General features: G+C 43.8%; 1 protein-coding gene across 9 annotated transcripts in view; it reads right to left on the minus strand.

Annotated features, from left to right (window-relative positions):
- Positions 1-22,414, minus strand: part of SULF1 (sulfatase 1) — a 312,442-nt gene that overhangs the window by 28,924 nt on the left and 261,104 nt on the right. For 6 of the 9 annotated variants that reach the window (XR_013610526.1, XM_078687181.1, XM_078687178.1 and 3 more), the window contains 2 exons: positions 14,835-14,977; positions 1,726-1,759 (listed from right to left, as the gene is read on the minus strand). Coding sequence is in view for 8 of the 9 variants with exons in the window: in XM_078687181.1 (XP_078543307.1) it covers positions 1,726-1,759; positions 14,835-14,977 (177 nt within the window). In the remaining variant the exon portion in view is untranslated. Of the gene's footprint in view, positions 1-1,725; positions 1,760-14,611; positions 14,736-14,834; positions 14,978-22,414 lie in introns of all 9 variants that reach the window. The other 3 variants (XM_078687185.1, XM_078687186.1, XM_078687184.1) reach the window with 1 other exon arrangement.

The following is a 22,414-nucleotide window of genomic DNA, read 5'->3' on the forward strand; positions in this document are numbered from 1 at the left end:
GTTGAGGAACCACAGAAAACAAGAACTGAACTACAGCACCTAATATACGCTGGTGTCGTCATGTCCTTAGGTGAATTCACGGCTGGCGCCACCTGGCAGTGCTACAGAGCCATTGCTGAAGAAAAGTTTTCCAGAAAAGCCAAAAGAGAATTCACAAAGTGAGAAATCTGTGGAAAGTTGAACCCATCAGAAGCTAGTCTTTTTAACTATTCAAAAGGTATATCCACGAACTCTGCAAAGGGTGACATTGATGTTGTCACAGCCTTTGCTCCATTCCAAATGGATTAAAAATAAAATGGCATCATCTTCACAAATGTCTTATGAACTCTGTACTCCAAAACTAATATGGTAATAATATTTCCATACTGAATTAAAGCGATACTTAGTTCAACCTAATCCAAGGTCATTGATGCTGACCATCAAGACGCTCCTGCACAGCCTTTTATGCTTTTTCTAAATAGAGACCTACAATACAGCGTGAAGTACTCCCATGTTTAACTGAGACAGCAGGATAGTCTCTAATAAAAATGTACACCTTTGATAACCACATTACTTTTTTTAAGGGCACTATAATGTTCTTTATGTAATTGAACGGTGCCTATTTTTTGATTTTAGGTAAAAAATTAAAAGAGAAAAGTGACATTTTTGACCATTTTTCAAGAGCAAAAAATATAGCTCTAAATGCAGTATATAAGATGGACTCTTTCATGTTAACATAAACACTACATAACAATCTACAATCAGTTAACACAACAAAGCGGTGAATCGTACATGGATGTTCTGTGGAAAGTTTCATTTTCTCATTCACATACGTTGGAAATTTGACCAATTCATGACAGTGCACTATGGAGTGATGGGTTTAGGGTTAGAAGGATGACAGTGAAGGTGCGGCATGCTTTGATTAGGAGTTTTTCGTTTCCAAAGAATAGGTCTAGAAATTAAGTAAAATGCCTCTTGTAGTGTGCAATAGTCGGGCAGCCCAGAAATGTTTTCACTTCTTTCTATGCACTTTTAAAACACTATCTCCCCTGAGTGGCAAAAAAACATATAAACTTAAATGTATGGACTAACCACGCGAAATCCGAACAGAGTATCGAGTGTCAAGTGTCTATCAAAGGTGTGCACAGGTGTATGTAGTAAAGCATTCTACAGTCACCCCCTAGGTGATGTACGTGGTGCTAGAGAAAACATCAAAACTAAATACAAAATAAATAAGGAAACTATTGCACAAAAGATTTTAGAATGAAAAACTACTGAGTTTGGGCAGCACCCAAGACAACAACCCATTTGAAATAATTTGAAAAATAAATTAAATTAACCAAGGTCTGGGCTCAGATAACACTGTGGATACAAACACATATACGTTCTGGTCCTGTCGTGTTAGACTATATGGTTAGAGTTGGTATGGCATTGGAAACACATGACAACACCGAGCTTCATTTCCCATATTTTAAACTGAGTTCCAGCATAAAGCATTCAGAAAAAGCACAAGACAAGATGAGAAGAAAAAGAAGTGCCTTGATGAGGTTTTGCTGTGAAGATGAGCAGAATTAAATGCGAAATGGCAGATCGGAGACCAGAGACCAAGGAGATGCTGTTAGCGTTGGCATGCACCAAAAGATACGCTGTGTGCAAAATGGCACGATACACACATTAGTTGAAATGATCTTGATCATGCAATTATTTGAGAAGAAGCTGTTGAGCATAATAAAAAAGTGTGGATACCTGTGCAGATCATAGCTTCCTCCATCTTTAATTCCTGATACATGAAAATACAAGAGTAACGCGTGTTAATGTTTAGAATGCTATACCTTTCACAATGTATGTTTTTCCATGCACAGCACCTCTAGTCCAAAAAAGACATTTACACCACTGTGTACCTGATTTCGAGAAGGATGGTAAGGTGCAATCCTCAGAAAAGAATTTGGAACAGAGATCCCTTTAAAATAAATATCACTTGATGATTCTCTGTTGCAAGAATTACCATTAAAATGCTATTGCATGATGAGGGTAATTCCTTCTGTAGAAAATTCTCCCCCAAAAGTTACACGTAAGGAGGAACCTACATCAGCATCGCTTTTTGAAGTATTGTACACTACCACCACTTTCTATAGCAGGTCTTACGTGTGGACAGGCAGAGTAGGAATACAGTCATGGTTTTCAGGAAGACGTCCAAGCACGAGTATGGGCATCAAAAAACAGGTAAAACTAAAAATAGTATTATAAAAAAAATTAAAACAAGAAAAACAGTTTCATTTGCTAGGAGAAGAAAAATCTTAAAGTATGAAGAGAAAAAAATACAATCCTGAAACGGATATCTGGACACATGCAAAAATCTATGAGCGCTATAAAGGCAGCAAATCATTTTTAAACAATTGCCTTCTCTGGTCCAGATAACATGCGAAAAAGATCTCTCTGGAACAATGAGGAAGGCACCCCTTTCTTTGTATGAACGTGATGCTTTCAACATTGTGTATTAAACTAAATCTGAATGTTGAGGAACTTTCACAAGAGGCTTACAACAGTCACTCCTCTGTCTATTCCCCTCCCCACCATTATCCTCGATTTACCATACAAGTATACAATACTGCAGTAAAAAACTGATAAAATGATTCAATAGGTGAAACCTAGAGTGCAACTGTGAGAAGAAGAAAAAAAAAACAAAAAAAAGAAGAAGAAAAGCTGTTGACCTGCTACAAACAATAGATAGTAGTATTAACAATAAAGCTCTGCCAATAGCACAGAATTCAACGTTATCACAGTACATTACTCCACATGCTTCAAGACACGCTTCATCAAGACCTAATGTTCCCACCACCGACCTGGTGCCAATGATACTATTAACAGCCAATGATTGCTGTGAATGTTGAAAAGACAAAGGAAAAAATATAAAAAGCACAAATATGTGGTCTGCTAATCTATGTTTCTGGACTAATCACGCAGAAAGGAGCAATATTTAAAACAGACGGTCTCCTTTTAGTTCCCAGCAGGAGAGCAAGCTATCTAGCCAAAAAAAGGAAATGTGTAAACAGATGCATAAACAAACCAACACGGGAAGCTCCATGGAAGCCAGCTGGACTAATAAAACTACTACTCTTGGTTGTCCTTTTCACCAATATTTTCAAGACTCTCATTGTTTCAATGATGCAAGTGCGCAACCTAGTCTCATGTAAATCCTATGCACAGACCACGAGCAGGGGCCCTCTCACTTATGGACTTTAAAGTTCCACTCATGCATTTCCAAAGACCAGAGAGTCAGCCAATCAAACAATAGCACTGTGATCCTTTGCTCTTGAATCATCCTTTCATCCTGCAGTATAGTTAGCTTCTTCTGGGGCCTCCAAATACGAGGCCGGCCTGGTGCCCAGCTAGCAAGGTACCTGATAAAGTTCTCAGGCTCTCCAGTGCACGCTCACACATATCCATAGGGAGGTCAGCTTTGTATTACCCTATGAAGAGCCCTGTTCTCCCAACGGAGGGACAGAGGTCGTCATAGGACACAAATGCATCCTCAAAGCCCTAACCTCTTCTCCAGCATACAGAGTGTGAATGAAACCACTGACAGAAAACAAAACCAATTGTGATTCTCCTGAGGCATTTAGAGCACATGCGCAGCCCATCCCCTGGTTCTCAGTGCACAGGCTTGGAAGATTGTGGAAGCACAGATTAGGCTAAGAGAGCATGTGAAACTGCAGATAATATATGTATCTCGATACTCAAAGGTTTTGTGCAATTACGTGGAGCTTGTGTGAAAAAAATAATCTGCAGGCAGAAATTCTTAGTCTTGATAAACAGGTTCTTTCCCTGAACACACTTTTCCCTGTTTTACAAATTGCTCACTGCGTACATCTCCAGCTAGGAGAACGAGAGGGTGTACTCCTGAGTAACTGCACAGCACACCTTTTATGAACCCTCAATAGTACACAGGGTTGTGAGTAATTACAAACGATTTGCAGGTCCATTTTCACTCAGAAGATTTACTCTTCAGAAGAGCAGGAGTTGGACTCTTTCGAGGGAAGGAAGTTACCAATTATACCTCGACGTTTCATGAGGGTAGAAAAACCAGTGGCATACAGAAAATCCAGAGGGAGAAGATGTGGCCTAATGACTAGTGTGGCCACCTTTGAACGTTGGGACTTGGGTTCCGTGCTAGACTCAACATGGTGTGATTCTGGGCAAATCATGCAATTTTACTGTGCCTAAATGTGGGTAAAATGTATTTATCTAATCCCCACCTGATGTACACAATCTATGATAGTCTCCTAAAACCTAGTCTAATGTAAAGTGCTCCGCTGCTTCTCAGCTAGATTCAAGCTATAGAACGAATAGTTTCTTACCCGTCGGTGTAGTTTTGCAGCTTGAACATCTTTCTGGATTCACTATGCTGTGCATTATTCCGCGGTCTAGTGGTTGGGTCCAGAATCGTAGTATTTTTTCTGTTTTTTGGGGGGGTTATTCGTAGCCCATGTGGGCGTCGACGTCCCACCTTTTGGTGTCCTTCCTGTGACGTGGGCACGCTTCCTGCAGCAGCTCCCACCTTTGGGCGCCATCATCAGATTCTTTTTTTCTTTTTTTGTGTCATATTTGTCCATCCTTTTCCAATCCTTTCAAGTTCTTCCTTAATGTAAAGGAATTCTAGATTTGTCTCTTTAAAGTGTATGATTGGATATTGTCTTTGTATTTCCCCCTTCTCCTGCCTCATCTTTCTGACGGAGGTGGGTGGGTTCGCTAGTGAATCCAGAAAGATCTTCAAGCTGCAAAACTACATGACAGGTAAGAAACTATTCATTTTGCAGCGTGAATCTTTCTGGATTCACTATGCTGTGCATAGACTTTGTAGCGGTTTGTTATGTTTGTGGCGGCTGGGTGGAAGATGAGCGTTGGTTGTTGAATATATGTTAAAGCACTTTCTGTCCTACTTGTACTTCCTTGTTCATTCATTTGTATATCCACACAGTAGTGCTTAGTACACGTGTGCACTAAAGCCCATGTTGCCGCCAGGCATATGTCTTGAATGGGTGTGTTAGCCAGGAAGGCTATTGTTGCTCCCTTTTTCCTGGTAGAGTGGGCTTGTGCCCCTCCTCGTAGTTCTTGACCTGCCTGCTTGTGGCAGAATTATATAGTTTGTGTGATCCATCGTGCGATTGTGCCCTTTGCTACTGGTCTTCCCAGGAAACTGCTTGCAAAGGACACAAAGAACTGCTTGTTTTTTGTGCTCTTTAGTTCTTTCCATGTAATGCATTACTGCCCTTCTAGCTTCCAGAGTTTGCAGTGCTCTCTCCGGGCTTGTGGATGGTTTCTGAAAGAAGCTTGGTATCTGTATCGTTTGGTTCATGTGAAACCTTCACACCACCTTTGGCATAAATTGTTGGTCCGTTCTCTTTACCACCCTGTCATTGTGTATTTGGATGTAGTAGATTGCTACTAGGAAGGCTGTCTTCATTGTGAGGATTTGTAGTGAGGCCTTATGGATGGGCTCAAAAGGCGCTTTCATAGCTCTGTTAGAACTAAATTAACGTTCCATGCCGGTGGCGGCATCCTTTTTGGTGGGCGATCCTTTTAGCCCCTTCCATGAATCTCTTTATTACCTGGGATGTAAAGAAGCTCTTTCCCGTCTCCCCTCTTGTGTAGGCTACTATCGCTGCTAGATGTACTCTCAGCGAGGTAGAGCTTAGGTTCGCTTTTAGCAGGAGTGTTACATATTTTAGCACAGTTGATTCCTTGGTCATTTTCTTGTGCAGTTTTTTCCTGATGCACCACTGTCTGAATCTTTTCCATTTCGCCACATAGCACCTACGTGTGGTAGGTCTCCTTCCCTCCCGTAGCAGCCGCAGTGTGCTCTCTGGGAGTTTGAGGTGTGCAAACTCTACGTCTTCAGGAGCCATGCAGCTAGGCAGAGGCTCTCTGGCTCTGCATGGAGAGCAAGTCTTTTCGTTTTGCGAACTTGTGGGGTGGGCCCTGCGCCATCTCCACTATTTGAGAGAACCAGTACTGCCTGGCCCACCTTGGTGCCACCAGAATCAGTGTCATGTTGCTGGTTCTGCATTTGCCGAGTACCCTGTGTATCATTGGTATCGGGGGAAAAGCGTAGGCAAATGTTTTCGACCAGCTTATCCATAGGGCATTCCCCTGGGATTGTTCCCCTAGTTGCCTGTATGCGAAGTATTGGCATTTTGTATTCTGGTGTGTTGCAAATGGGTCTCTTTTTGGTGTCCCCCACTTCTTGAATAGCTTTTGCGTTTCCTATGCATTGAGCTCCCACTCGTGGGATGCTGATGTCGGTCTGCTGAGCCTGCCCGCCTCTACGTTGTCCTTTCCTGGCAGGTGTATAGCTAGGAGGTCTATTTCTAGTGGTATGGCCCATCTCCATATCTCCTGTGATAGGTTGGATAGTGCAACTGATGTGTTCCTCCCTGTTTGTTGATGTAGAACATCGTTGTTGTGTAGTCGGTTTGTATCAACACTCTCTGCTTGTACAGTTGTTTCTGGAAGGCTTTTAGGGCAAGGAACACGGTCTTTAGTTCCAGGTAATTGATGTGCTTGATCGCATCTGTTATAGTCCACAGATCCCGCACCTTGAGCTGGTTCATGTGCTCCCCATACCCTCTGGGATGCATCTGTGGTGATGGTCACTGTTGGGTTTGGTGGTGTTAAAGGCTTCCCCCTTGTTATGTTCTTCTTGTTCCACCACGCTATTTACTCTTGCACTGTGTGCGTTACAACCATTAGATCTTCCCAACTCCCTGTAGCTTGTGACCATTGTTGTTGGAGCCATTCCTAGAATAGTCTCATATGGAGTCGTATATTGGGGACTAGGTGTATGCAGGATGCCATCATTCCCATGATCTTGCTCGCTGTCCTCACTGTCAGAGCTCGCCCCTTCTGGTATTGACGTGTCTCCTTCAGCAGGGCAAGTGTTCTCTTGTCGCTGGGGAACACCTTGCTCTATATGGTGTCGATCTGTGTGCCTAGGAAGATCTTTACTTGTTCTAGTTCCATTGAGGATTTACCCCAGTGGATTGAGAATCCCAGTTCTGTCAGCGTCTCTGTGACCCGCTGTGCATGTATTTGGCATTGTTTGTAGGAACTTGCTTTATTAACCAGTCGTCGAGGTAGGGATATACATGAATCCCTTCCCTCCGAAGGTGCGCTGCTACCGCTGCGAGGCATTTGGTGAAGACCCTTGGTGCGGATTTTAGTCCGAAGGCCAGGGCTGTGAACTGGTAGTGCGCTTTGTCGATGGCAAATCTCAGTACATGTTTGTGTTGTCTGTTTATGGGAATGTGTAGATAGGCATCTTTGAGGTCTATGGTGGACATAAAGTCTCTGTCCCTTATCTGAGGGATGACTTCTTGTAGGGATGTCATTTTGAATTTCTGTGTCTTTATGTATTGGTTTAGGAACCATAGATCCTGGATGGATCTTAACGTTTCGTCCACCTTTGGTACGAGGAATTAGTTTGAGTACACTCCCTTGTTTCTTTCTTTGAATGGTACTGCTGCCATCGCCTCCTTGTGGAGGAGTTCTTTTGCTTCCTTTAGGAGCAGCGCCAGTTCTTTTGCTGTGTGCGCCTTTCATTTTGGTTTTCTGTTTGGAGGCTTCTTTTCCAGTTCTATACAGTATCCGAACTGTATGATGTTCAGTATCCATATGACTGTTATTTTCTTCCACTCCTGGAAGAAGTGTTTTAGTCTGCGCCCTACTGTTGTTATATGTTCGTAGATCCCCGATTTGAGTGTGTGTAAAACTTTTTTGCTAATTTTTTTGTGCCCCTTCCTTAGAGGGGTTGTGTGGGTGGGCATGTTTGGTGGAGCAGATTCACTTAGAGGTGGTTTGCTGGCCCCCTCTTCTGGTTTGTCCTCTTCCATTCGCCCTCCCGCGAAAGGACTGACCCCTAGGCTAGTAATGCCAGTTTTGCTGTTGCTGCCCTGCTGCGCTTGGTTGTTGCCCTGGTAGTTCTGCTGAAATGTCTGATGTGATGCTCCTGGCTGGTTTCCCCCTCTTCCATTTGGTCTCCGTGTCGGAGTGCCCCTTCTCATTCCTGTGAACTGCAACGCCCCCATGGACCTTGCAGTTTCATTTTCCTTCTTGAGCTGCGCCAGTTTCTCATTTACTGGTACTCTGAACAGGGTTTCTTCATTGAAGGGTGTGTTCAGAATATTATTCTGGACTTCCGGCTTGAAGCCTGAGATCCTCAGCCAGGCATGCCTTCTTTCTGTGACCCCGATCATCATGAGCCTGCTGGATGTGTCTGCCGCATCCAGGGCTGATTTTAGGCATGAGTTTGCTATGTTCTTGCCTTCCTCCACCAGGTGTGTTGCTCTCTGTTGGTAGTGCTCAGGGAGGAGTATGAGTAGCTGTCCGACCTCCTCCCAATGCGGGTATGTATACCTGTTGAGTAGGGCATTAGAGTTGGCAATGCGACAGAAGATTGCTGCAATCCTCTCTATTTTCCTTCCAATGAGGTCTATCCTCTTACTTTCTTTGTCTGGAGGTGGGCCTGAGTTTGTGGGAACTTTGGCCCTCTTTCTGGCTGTTGCTGCAATGATGGAGTCCGCTGTGACGGATCCCTGGATGTAAGGTGGATCCTTAGAGGTATGTGTGTACTTCTTTTCCGTCCTAGGTGTAACAGACCTGCAGCTTGAGGGTTCCTTGAATGCTTCCCCTCCCTGGTCCAGGACACTTGGGAGCATCCGGAGGAATTGACTCCTAGTTTGAGTGGGGAGCAGGGTCTCTAAGAGGAAGCAGGCTTTTGGTTTATCTTCCTCCAGTTTCACCCCATATGCTGTTGCCGCATTCCTGATGACTATATTGTAGATCCCAATGTCATCTGGCGGCGAAGGCCTCGAAGGATACGTTTCCACGGCCTCTTCCGGGTTTTCGGCATCGAGGTCCTGCCAATCCAGGTCCTGCGCCACCGAGGAAGCCGGGCCCAAACTTGTTTGCTGGTCTTCCTCGCCTTCTCCCTCGTAATAGTATAGGCCCTCTTCCTCTTGGTGTTCCTGGGCCTTCGGAGTTTTCGGCGGCTCTTCGGCGTCGAACTTCTCTGCGTCTTCGATCTTGCCGATGGTCGTCAGCTTCGACGGGATGGTGAACCTTTTCATCCGTTCGTCGAATTCCCTTTTCCTTTGCAGGATGTTGTCTATTTCGGCTTTGAGCCTTCTCTTTTTCCTCTCCATCTCGGCGGCCTGTTCGGAGTCGAGAGTTTCAGACAATCTCTTCGATGTCGACATTGCCTTCGGGTTCTTTTCCTTCGGCGTCCAGCGCGCCTTTTCGGGGAGGTGCTTCGAGGACCTGGGTTTTTCTTGTGTTTTCGCCGACTGGGAGTCCTTTTCGAAGCATCCGCTGGGCTGTTTGTCCTTGGATGCAGCTGCGTCCGTCGAATGTTTCGGCGCCAGTGCTCCTTTTGAGGACTTAGACTTTGGTTTTCAAGAGTCTGACTCAGATTTTCGTGAGTCTGTCGGGGTCTTAGGGGTCGACGTCTCTCTTACCTCCTTGGTTGTTTTCGTATCGGTCTCTGCGACCGTGTAGTCATCTGGTCCCTCGGTGATGTTGTACTCTTCCCCACTGGAGAGTCCCAAGTCCCGGAGCGACGGAGATTGACCTTGGCCTTGCATGTTGTAGTTGGCTCTCCTCTGTCTTTCTCTTACCCGGAGCGTCTTCGGGGTAAAAACGAAGCAGACGTTGCAATCCTTGCTCTCATGGTCGACCGGCAGGCAGAGGTTGCAAACCGGATGCTGGCCCTTCTTTGCGTACTTGTAGTGGCAATTTCCACAGAATTTGAAGGGGGTTTTGTCCATTCCTGCGCTCAGGGGGCCCCCTGTGTGCGCATTCACCGTTGAACGTCGAAGTTTTCGGTTCAGTGGTCTTGCTTGCGAGATGTATTCTCCAAGTCTTTTCGTTGGTTTTCTGTCTTTGTCTTCTTCTATTCTCCAAAAACTCTGGAACCTCTCGGTGACGATCCAGACCCAACGTCAGAAAAACGAATCCGACGATGGCGCCCAAAGGTGGGAGCTTCAGCAGGAAGCGTGCTGACGTCACAGGAAGGACACCAAAAGGTGGGACGTCGACGCCCACCAGGGCTACGAAAAAAACCTGAAAAAATACTATGATTCCGGACCCAACCACTAGACCGCGGAATAAAGCACAGCATAGTGAATCCAGAATGATTCACGCTGCAAAAATACCAATACATACATATGCACAGAAGATTAGGAGAATACTTGGAAATCTATATTTTCCATGCATGTCCAGTCATCCTTTTTGGGGACTTTGGTAATCCCCAAGTATGCAGAAGTATGAATCATGCACATATGGTTCCAAAAAGTAATTCATTCAGCACCAGTCAATTGCTGCCAAACACGTAGGAGTTCAACTTCTTAAACATAAATGGCAACATGCACTTGACTACCTGTTATTAATTACTATATTACTATGCATAACCCTGAACCTTTAAGCCTGCTAAAAAGAGCTGGTTATGTAGTGCCTTCAAATGAGAGAACTGAACAGCACCTATCAAGCACAAGACAACAATGTTGTTTAAACAGGCTAGCACTTTCACATCTGCATTTGCTTTTAAGGCAGAGACCTGCCTACAGAAAGTTACAGGCATAACACATTTTGGAAATAAATTGTAGGAGATCATCTCTGAAAACAGCTGTTCAATCTAACACAAAATTACTACTTGTTTTATGTACAGGTTTGGACCCATTTCCTATCCAGCTTTTTTATTCAATTGTATCAATTAAAGTATAAAAATGCTACATGTTTTGGAGATTGGGGAGCAAGGAATCAAAAGGTTGTGTAGGTGACTAAGGGGACCAGTGTGTTATATGTAACAAGAAAACTATTTTCTGCAATTCCCAGGGGACAGACATTTAGTATCTCTCTCCATTATTGGAGTTTGCACTTAACCCAAAGGCAGGTTTTGTCTCTAGTTTCCATTCACCACTTTTGAAGTCAAAGCTGCCTCTTTCTTCACCTTCTCAAGCACATACACCACAATTATCTAATCAGACTCAGATGCGTCAAACATTTTGGGCATTTACTTATAAAACTTAACATACTCTTTCTTGACCACACGTGCAATGCTGACATTCTCAAGGATGGATTACAAACACCAGATAGGTGCCACAAATTTCAGTAAATCAAAGCATAAGCCCATATCTAAGTACAGGCCCTTCTCAATCATCTCTTTAACTGCTAAGATTGATGGAGACTGGGTCAACAGAAATCCCACCTTTCTGATCACCTAGGTTCCACCTCTTGTTTTAACTCCCATCAACCCGGTTTTAGACTGGAGTATGGAACCAAAACAGTTCTATCAGCAGATTCTGATGAACTTCCCATTTGCCTGGATAGAGGAGAGCCTCTGTGGCCTTTGTCACAGCCTCCCATAACATCCTACATAGCTTGCATCCATCCAGCGTTGAAAGCTGGGCTCTGGACTGGAACATACTCTTACTTGAAACCAGTCACAAGTGGTCATGATACCCCCTTTTTAAATGTCTTTTAAATAGATCCTATTTTGAATTCTCCTTTAATAACTCTTTGTATCAGTCTATTGTCCCCAGCTGTTGGAAGAAGGCCAAGCTGGCAGACAAGTCTGTTCTAGCCAAATATAGGTATATTTCTTTGCTGCCTGTGTTCTTGAAGATTCTAGAGAAATTAATCAATATCCAAATGTTTAGCTACTTTGACTCAAATCAGTTGCTGCATCCATCACAACCAGGCCTTCAGCTGGGACACAGCACTGAATCTAGTCTGGTAGAGGTATAATGATGCTATCAATCAGGCTGTGGACAGTGGCAAACAAGTTGCCCTACGTGATTAGATCTCTCTGCGGTGTTTGATACGGTTTCCCATTCTATCCTGTTACAACGTTTGTGGAATATTGGGATAGGTGGGGCCACTTTCGCCTAGTTGAACTCCTTTCTGTTGAGCAGATGCCAATCGGTTTGGATACCGCCATTTGCTTCTGACTCCAAACCATTAAAATTCGGTGTTCCTCAGGGCTCTACATCAAGTCCAACATTGTTTAATGTGTATCCGTTGGAGAGGGCAGTCCTGGTGGAATCTTTTGGAGTCCAGGTCATTTCATATGCTGACCACACACTGATTCTTTTAACATAACATTTCTACTGCCAAGAATAGATCTGAAGCATGTATGTCAACAGTATTCTATAAAACTCATATTAATAAATACATTAATAAATAAATACATTTTCCACTGGATGAGCTGGAGTCATCTCAAGTGCAACACCAGCAAAACCGATGTCCTGGTTTTCGGTCCCCCCCCCACCCCTTCACAGGGTGGTGAAGTTTGGCCGCTTTCCTTTGTCTCCTCCGACACAGTAGTTTAGAATCTTGTGGTGAAGTCTGACAAATTCTCCCTAAACTCCCAGGTGAACAGTGTGGTGAGGACCTGTTTTAGACTTCTCAGATCTTTGAGAAAGTTTCTGTTTCTGCTCCCCCCAGTGCCAGAAGATGATAGTGCATGCTTTCATAACCTCGCGGCTGGATTAGGTCAATGCTCTTTACTTGGGTCTTCCATTGTATTAACTTAGGAGACTCCAGTTGGTACGGAACACCACACATCGGCTTTTATTAAATATTACGAAGAAAGATTCAATCCATGATCATCTTAAAGAATTGCATTGACTGCCAATTTGGGCGGGAGAGTAGTTAAGTTTAAGTGCTGGTGTTGGGCCACAGAGCTTTTTATACATCAGGTCCTGCATATCTGGCCAAAATACTTAGAGCCTTAGGGTTTGGCGGTCCTCCTGCAGCATCATGTTTGCTGCATTGGCAGGAGGACAGCCAAGCCTGTGGTGAAACTGCCCGCTGGATTCTGAGTTGAATCCAGGGCGGGGGGTCGTGTGGGCGGGCAGTGCTGTGGCGAGCTCTCGGCATAGGCTGTGTTAGGCTCACAGGTGAGCCTTAACAGAAGAAGGCCACCATGACAGCGCCTGCAGCACATTCTTGCACGGTGTGGAATGCACCATGTCATGCATGCCACACCGTGCAGCAATGTGAGTGCAAATCCAGGCGGGCACAATATGTGCCCCCCTCAGGCACTCACAGGCCCAGAAGTGGCAGGGCCCCTGTTAGGGCCCCCTTAGTTGCATATCCACAACCCTTTTCATAGCAGGCTCACCGCCATGAAATGGATGGTGGAAATGCAACTTGGAATATGCACCACCGCCGCTGGATCCTGAATCCTGGTGGATGTAGTGGTCCTGTGGCAGTCGGACCGCCACACTCAAAATACGGTGCGCAGTACTGCAGTGGTGGTGGTGGTCACCGGACCGACACTGCAAGTACTGCGGTCATAGGACCTCCATACTCGGAAAAAGGCCGTTATTCATTACCATTTTGCTATACCTTTGTGCTCCTCAGATGCACTGCTGGTGGTGGTGATACCTAAAACTTAAGAAGAAGAAATAGGTGGAGGGGGAACCTCTTTTTCTGCGCTGGCTGCTTCCAGCTCAAATGCCTTTCCGCTCTAATTGCTTGCTTCTGAGGATGAAGATTCCTTTATGTTGAGCCTAAACACCTAGCTGTTTAATAGAGTCTTCTAATGTAGTTGTTGGGTCAATGGTTAACATGCTTTTAGCAGTGGGACACTCTGTAGAGTATCGTGTGCGTTATACATTTTATTTTATTGATTTGAGATCACTTGTGGTGTACTGCAGGGGGCATCTCTCAGCCTCACACTTTTTAAATACACAGGCCTTCTCATACATTCCTTGGGATTTGATGTATTTGCTTAAGCTGACAGTTTTCAATAGTACAATTAGATTGTTATCTCCCTTCCCAAACTGAATTCAAGATCTTGCCATCTCTTCTTGGTTGGATTCAAACTTTATTCTCCTATATTAATCAAAAAGAGAAAGTCAGCTTTTTGGCACCCCATCAATGTGGAGTCCTAACTAGTGACCTTCAGTTACACTCCGCCTCCTTCACCAATGCATTCTGTTAGCAATCTAGAGGTCATTTCTGACTCAAAACTCTGTCAGCCAGGTTTAGTTAGTGACGTCATCTTGCTTTCTGTTCTTAAAAGTGCATAGGAAGTATCTTCCTTTTCTTCCCTTGAACGTAATGAAAACCGCAGTACAGTCCCTTAATCATTCCCTAACAGACTATTGTAGCTCTCTCTGTTTAGGGCTTTAGCACTTAATTCTACAGTGTCTTTAAACTATCCAAACATTTACAGCTTGTCTGATTCTTGGCCTGTATAAAAGATCCAGGATCTCTTCTCACTTCAAAAATCCTCATTAACTACCTAAGGTACCATGCTGCCTCCCGTTCTACTATCAGAGATATTGTCCTTGCTGATGTCTCTGCTCTTATTCTGAAAACTTGGTACTAGTTCAAAAGTCTATAAGGTTAGACTGGGTGGCAAAGCACTTGATTATATTCCTTTTTCAAAGCCTGGAATTCTCTGCCACCTGTCTCTCTGCAAATTTTCTATTGTAATTCTGAAAATTTCTGAAAATCTATCTGCTTCCCTACACACTGTCTCCCTGTGCACCAATCCCTCTTGGCACTAACGCACCCAATTCCCAGGTAATAGCACATAAAAAAAATTGCATATCAATCATATTGTTACCTATTTCAAGACCTCTAGGTCTTAAATTGCATTGCTTGTGGCCTTGGCAACTTCTTAATTCCATCAGCTGTACATGAAGTTCATTCAAAATGCTCCTTTCTACCATATGTACTCCATTCGTCATCTGGCGGGGGGAAAGCAGAAAACAAGAGTACTTGCAAACATTGTACTAATGATCAACTGACTGGGTTCTTGAGATTATTACAATGTGGAGCAGACATACCTGATAGGGATCAATGTTCATGTCAAAGTACTCAAGGAATCCAGTGGCAAACTCACAGAACAGAAAGTTGTGAGTCTCGTTCACTGTCCGCAAACACCAGTAGGTATTGTTGTTGGAACTTGTGCAGGCACAGAAGGACCCCACTATAAGATATACAAAAAACAGATCTTGATTTAGTACTACATCCAATATGGACCACGTCCATAAATCAATTAAAAAATTAAAGGCAGAAGAAGGCCATACATATGGATCACTTCGGTCTACAGCACCAGTACATCGACTTCCCTTGAACAGAAGATACACTTCCTGAGAATTTTAAACTAGAAAGATTAGGCAGATCTTCCGGTTAGATGGCATTTATTGTATTATCTAATTTTTTGTGTTTGATTCCTTCTCATAGTATCACTTCAACTTGAGAAATTAAACAAAACTATAATGGCGACAGTATGACTGGACTGGGTAATTTATGAAAGTTGAATAGCTAATTGTGCCGACTAATTCTTCATTATGCCTATGTTTATTACCTTATAGCTTAGAAAATAATTTCCTTAACCCCTTCCACGCTGATGACGAGCTGGGCTCGTCATGAGGTAGCCTCCTGCTACGCTGATGATGAGCCCAGCTCGTCACGTAACATGCGGTTTCGTAAAACTCCGCGTACGAGCGGAATTCCGCCCGCGCGCATGCGGTTAAAGAGCTTTTGAGTGATGGTGAAAAGAATATTAAAATATGAAAGTGTGGTTTATGTAATTAGCAAGAATAACAATCAGTGCATGTAGTAAGCACAATTGACAAGATATGTTTTCTCTGACTGTTAATACGGTGTGTTATTACTGTCAAATCCAACAATAGTTTTGTAGCTTCTAAGTGCTGTACGCAAATGGAGGTTCTATTACCATATTTATTGGCATACAATGTATTAATCTCTGTAGGATGAAAGGCTGACTTGGCCTTGCCAGGATTCAAACTCCCCAAATGTGTGCAGTGAACACTTAGCTTGCTTATCCATCTTGCCAGCCAGATAATCAATCTCTGAAAGGTGAGAGGTAGTGTGGATAAACCTGGGGTTCAAATATGGAACCTGCAGGCTACAAAAAAAGTTTCATTTTATGATACATTATCTCATCAAGCTATGTTACTAACATACAAGGCCACTGGACACAATGCAGAAATTAAAATCCGACCCTATTTTAGAATACAGTAAAGACAGTAAAGAAGCCCGCCAAGATTCAGTATTCATAATCCATATTGTTTTGTGCCTGGATAACAGCTCATGGAGTTTCAATAGCCACCCCATAAAAATGTACACGCTAATTCAAACTGTGAAGCTATCATGTGTCTCCTAAAATCAACTCATTGTCTATCAAGTAAAGACAGTCAGTGTGGTATGTGAGGAAGTGGGCCGTGACACTTTTAATATGTTGGACCTCCTGGTTGTTTGATCTGCTGTGAGGCCCCATAACAGAGTCGCACCCACTGTAAGCTTCTGTCACAATTGTTTCTAAGCTGTAGCCATCAGTGCCCTCATAAAATGAGAGCTGCTGCTCTGCAGCTGGGGAAAGAGGCCATGTGCTATATACATGTGAATACATGTGCACAGCTGTGCAGACCTAGCAAGGGAGCCTGTTTGACTCAGCCTGGTATCTGCATACAGATAGCCCTTTTGCAGATAGGGCCCAAGATAATTTTGTCTCAGCCTGTTTAGGCCTTATAATTTGATAGGGAAATCAAATTGATATTGCCCTTCTCTTTATTATTAAAGTGCAGGTCTTTAGTGCTTAACACTTTTGGTAAACTACATGAAATATAATTTTGGATTGGCTCAATGCAAAAAAAGTAATAACATGGTTTTAGCTCTATCTCCCCGGGTACCGAACAAATATAAAATATTATTTTGCACCAGATTGCAGGAAAAGACCATGTAGCGAAGAGTGTGAAACGCCATGTAGTGGACAACTGCACCCATCATGCAATAGATGAGCTGATAGCGGAGGTGGAGGGTATCATGGGCAATGAACCAACGTAAGTCAAGAATAAGGGAGGCGAACCCAATATTACGCACTATTTTAAGGTGGACAGTAGAAAGGCTCCCACTGACAAAACTAAAACCACTAGCACTGCTTTGGCTAAACGCAACCTTCACCCAACAACTCAAGCTGCTCGTCTCCGTCTGCTGTGATCTCTTCCTTGGGGAATCACCCAAGCGGGCCCAAAATAGAGGAGAGCCGCACTCCAATTGTTATCTACACTAACCGGTTTACCCCGTTTTAACTCTGGGTGAGAACAGCATAGAAGGTCGATGAGCCGGTCGAGGGCAAAGGCAAGGACCGAGGCTCCTTACCTGGAAGTATTGCCTCTATTAGAGCAGACCTGGATAGCTTAAAGGAGTAAGTGGAATCATTAAGAGTTATGGTAAATGAGTCCCTTAGACTCAATCAGCAGTAAATAGTCAAATATGAGGCCCTGCTAGATGAACAACCGTTGGCCAAAGTAAATAACCAAAATTGTTAGTCATGTAGCTGCCCCTGTTTGGAACAAGTGCTGGAGAAGCAGGCTTTAGAAGGTACCACTGGTACCCCGGCCCTTCAAAACAAGACAAATCACTCTAATCTCCATCCAATCTCAAATACTTGGAGCCTCTGTAACTCTTCAGTGTGGTAACAGGCTCTGGAATCCAATATCAAGTGAGCCAAGGAAGGACTCCCATTACAAGCTTTAAGCCCTCACAACCAAATCACAGCCTTGTGGGCACACACAAGAATGCAAACCCATTGATCTTACGGATATCTCTCCCTAGCATCCAATCGGGTCTCCAAACTGATATTCAACAATAGCAGTGTATACTTAATTTCGGTCCCGCTACCAGCCGCGGTCCGTGCAGGTAAGAGCGGTGGGGCTGGGTTGGGTGGAGGGGGGTTCAACACACGACCAAGAGGGAAAACCAATAAATAATTAATTTTCCCTCGTCATTGTCTGTCGAAATCGCTCCCAACCCGGTCCCACCGCTCTTACCTGCATGGGCCGTAGCTGCCCGCTATGCCGGCACCACAGGCATAGCGGAGTGGGAGGCGTTTTTTTGTTGCAGATCTGACCCACTGGGCCAAATTAGGGGCTTCAAAGACATTCTGGCTCATAATAGTATATGACAGTCATGTTTCAACTTCCTCAGTAGCATTCCATGGTCAACCACTTTACTCCGCATATAAATAAGGGGGAGGTGACTCTGAATGCATCAGATTAGGATGTACTAACTATACGGATATTCCCCTCCTTGCGATATTTAGTATAGATTGCCATAGGGCCCTAGACTTAATTACTGAAGAAAGATCCGGGACCGGATTGTATTCTGGCTGAACTTCATGCTGCAGAGCCTGAAATTTGGACAACCTACCTAAATCTTCTAAAAAAGACTGTACTAAAAGGTGGCCCATACCTAAATCATGGTGCAATGCCAAGATAGTGCCAATATACAAGAAAGGGCCATGGGATAAGCCAGGGAATTAGAGGCCCATTAGCCTTTTGGAAGGGCTTCAGAAGATCTTTTGTTGGCATGTGCTAGGGGAACTGATAGAGTGGGTCCAATCAAATGACATCTCCATTGATCTCCAGGTGTGCTTTAGGCCAAAAACAAGCACCCTTGACCAAACTTTTACATTTCTGACTTTATATTGGAAAACAGTAGTGCTGGGAAAAGGTCATCTCTTTGTAATTGTCGTTGATTTATAATCTGCGTTTGATATGGTTCCTCAAGGGAAACGGTGGGAGGTTCTGGATAGAATGGGAGTTTCAGCTAATATTCAAAATATTCCTAGAAGGATACATGGGAATAATACAGCCAGAGTTAGATATGGAAAGAACAGAGAGTTTTTGTATGCGTTTGGGATAGAGAGGGGAGTGCACCAGGGATGCGTGTTTGCTCCGACACTATTTGCATTGTATGTTAACGATTTGGCTGAGGCCCTACATTTTGAAAATAATGATGCTCATAAAATTGGACATACAAAAATACCAACTCTGCTTTTCGCACACAATACTCTGGTAAAATGAAGAATGTTGGTCAGTAAGAGTGCACTCAAACTCCCACAAGAGTTGGGGTAATTCTTAAGATGGCTAAAAAGATTAAATCTAGGAACTTAACCTCTGCACTCAAAACTCTATATAGATAAAGCAAAAAGCACCACCCTGTATGGTGCGGAACTGTGGGGCCACTCTTGTACTAACGAGTTATCAGTGGCAGAAAATCATTTTTCCAGACAACTTCTCATTCTCCCCCAAAGTACAACAATACTTTCTGTACTCCAGGACATGGTCTGGTACCCAATACCCTTTACAATCCAGCTAAGACCCTTATTGTTTTAGCACAGGATTTGGTCAACAACTGAACAGGAGTCCTATAGATTTCGCCTTAGAGAACTCCTAAATACACTGAGGCACTTGAGAATATCTTGCCTCTCATACCAAAAAAGAATGTTTATAGCTTTTGCCCTGGAAGTCATGTGGGCTAGACTAGATGAAGCGACCCAGACATCAGAATTACAGGGAGATGGGGGAATTCTAGCAACCTTAGCTATCCCTGCCCAATGTGTATTTAATGTCTTGATGCTACACACTTCTTTGTTTTCTTTTACCATGCTCTTAGACAACCCCGTAAGAAATGAATCCTACCTGTGTGTCGACTCTTGGGCACAAGGTCTCTCCAGCCAGCCCTAAGGATCCTGAAATCTGACACTAGAGAAGTGCTAGTGATCAGTATGGCTACACGCAGCTTGGATAATACGTAATCATGTAGGAATGGTGGCTGGAAAAAAACCTCTGTAGGTCAAAATTTCCTAGAGGCCCATCTTATCATCTGAACTGGGTCCCTCACTCATTACTGGTTAGTAATTGTGTCTGCAACTCCGGCTCTACCATTACAAGAATTTTAGTAGATTTTTATTGTGTTATACCTTTCTTCTTTTTAATCTGAGAACATTGTATTTATTGAATTGCTAGATTTGATGTATGCATTTTATGGATTTGTAATCCAAAGTAAACAAATTTTGAAGAAGAAATATTATTTTTGGCTTCTATTTGTCCTCTGGTTTACTTCAACATGTGTAATATTTATCTGTACTGGCCCTAATGAGATTTGAGTTTTGGTATAACCTTCTTGACCATGTTAATTACTCTGCTGACTAGCTGGTAGTTCAAAGTCTTTCCTTGAACAGTGGGCCCATTTGGGAAGGAATTGCCTTCTCCCAGGAGAGCAAGAGTTGGGTAGGAATTTGCATAGGGTGATTAGTTGACAATCTGGCAAGCACAAAGAGGGAACAGATAGATCTCTGGCATCAGTCCTACCAGGGATTCCCTTTGACATCTTGGAGGGAAGAAAACAGTTTTGCAGTGTTAGTTAGAGGAGGATCCAGGTTAAGGGAGGATGTCTTGAAGAATGCTTTACAGGAGGTGGGCCAGACTGTTGGCTGGCCTCAGGGAATGCCAGTCCGATATAGAGGGGTGAAGTGGGATTTCTGGAATGGGTAGGGATGCCCACTTTTTATAACTGTCCATCTCAACTTTTAAACCCCTTCACAATGGCAGAGATTATGAGAGACGAGGGAACCACAGAGGAGGAAAGATCGACTGGCTTGCAGCTGAACGCCTCTTTTGAGCGGAACAACTCTGGATTTGTACTTTTGGACTATTGTGGTCCCTAGGGCAAGCAGCTGTACCTTACTCACCTCCTCTTGGGGCAGTATATGGTGGAATTGCTGGGGTAGGAGGTCTCAAATAAACACTAATGGTGGCAGGAGCAAACCATCAGGTGTATCATAAACCAAACCCAGTGCAAATGGCCCCTATGGATCACAAATATTATTTAGCCATGCTGTTTGTGTGTGGCGTTTTGCAAGAATCCCTTTGGCACCAAAGGTATTTAGGCATCCATAGAAGTGAAGGAATCCATCACACCATTGTAACAAAGGTCCTGGGATGTCTGCGAGCTATGGGTCAATGAGGTCTTGAGAGCACTGCATTCTGGGTTTGAAATTTCCCCCCAAGTTAGAGGGGGAGGGCTGTGTGCCACCAGCAGGGAGAAAGTACTTGAGGGCATCCTCTGTACTTCTTCCACTCTCCATGCCCGAAGTTCAGAAGAGCAGGAGAAGAAGAGAAATAATGCTTTCCTGCCCAGCCCCTTCCGGAGAGTGCTGGGTGGAGAACTCACCAGCTAAGTGGAGCATGGCAGTGTGGCCCCAAAGACCCTGCACAGAGCAGGTGGACTGCTCAGGTACTTAGGAGGAAGTGGCACCCGCTTCATGTAAGATTAGCAGGTGCTTTAAAAAGGAAAACCGCAAAAACAAATGAAAAGGAAAAAATTACCAGCTCACAATGGCTGACTCAAAGGGCTATGGGCTTTATAATATGAACCATAAACCATGAGCAGCATATCTTGTGTGGGGGTGCTCCGGACGGGTAGAGGCACCACGAAGATGATCTCCATAGTTTGGGGAACCACCCAATAGCAGCAGTGTAATTACAATGCAAGCTCCAGTGCACTTTCTGCTTTGACACCTTAAGTCTCATGGGCCAAAAAAAGATTATTAAGGGAAATAAGGAAAGTTAAATTCAGTGCATATTTTAGGCACCATCTGTAATGTTTTCCATAACTGAAACTCCTTACAATTTGAAAGGCTTATGATGTAACCGTTGTTTATTATGGTGACACACTGACAAGTAAGCCTATCTTTTTTATTAATTCACACCTCTAGTTTGTGTTAGGTACAAGGAGGTATATTCTGTTCTAGGGGTTAGGTTCTGCAGGTGAGCAAACCATTACAGGCGTCTCTAGCTTTATATTTTGTGTGAAATAAAGTATTTTTGCTTTTATTTTTTAAATAATAGCAGTGACTGGAAGTGGCTTGAGTGCTGTTTATAGCGTTGCTGAGTTCTGAATCCGCAGCCCACAGGACCTCCCATGAGAAAGCCTTGAACTGCTCTGCCTCACTACAATGCTACAATGGTACTTGTTTACCAATCGGTGGTTCTACAGTACAGGGACCCCAGGATATCCGAGGCAAAAGGCCCAAGTTAATACTATTTGGGGTCGGACCTTCTGACTGCCCTAGGACCTTCCATCCTAGATTTCTCAAGAGTTACAATTACTGGGCAACTATGCAACCGACAGTGGCATGAGTCTGCAATAGCCTGTTGTTGGAATTCACAATGTGTACTCATATAAAGAGTATCTTCTCTCCCCACATCCTTTCCTGTGGTGATGGAAGTGCACAATAAGGGTATCTGTACCAAGAAGGGAGAAAACAATCCTATCATTGAAATATATCCTCATTAGCAGCAGGCAGCATAGGAATAATTCCATTATGCCAACATGGGCCAATGAAAGTGCAAAGCATAATGTGGTCAACTAAACGCACAATGTGCTTTTGAATGGTCTGTGTGCAAGGTGGGACTGAACCAGTTTTGCAGAATGATTTATCTACCCTCTTTCCAAATTAATGGTGGTATAGCAGGATGCTTTGTAACCAGTACAGTGGGGAGAATATTGGCTCTGCTACTAATGCATTTTTCAAAAGACGCTTTCTGAGTGC

Source organism: Lissotriton helveticus, chromosome 4_1, assembly GCF_964261635.1.
Source record: "Lissotriton helveticus chromosome 4_1, aLisHel1.1, whole genome shotgun sequence".
Classification (NCBI taxonomy): Eukaryota; Metazoa; Chordata; class Amphibia; order Caudata; family Salamandridae; genus Lissotriton; species Lissotriton helveticus.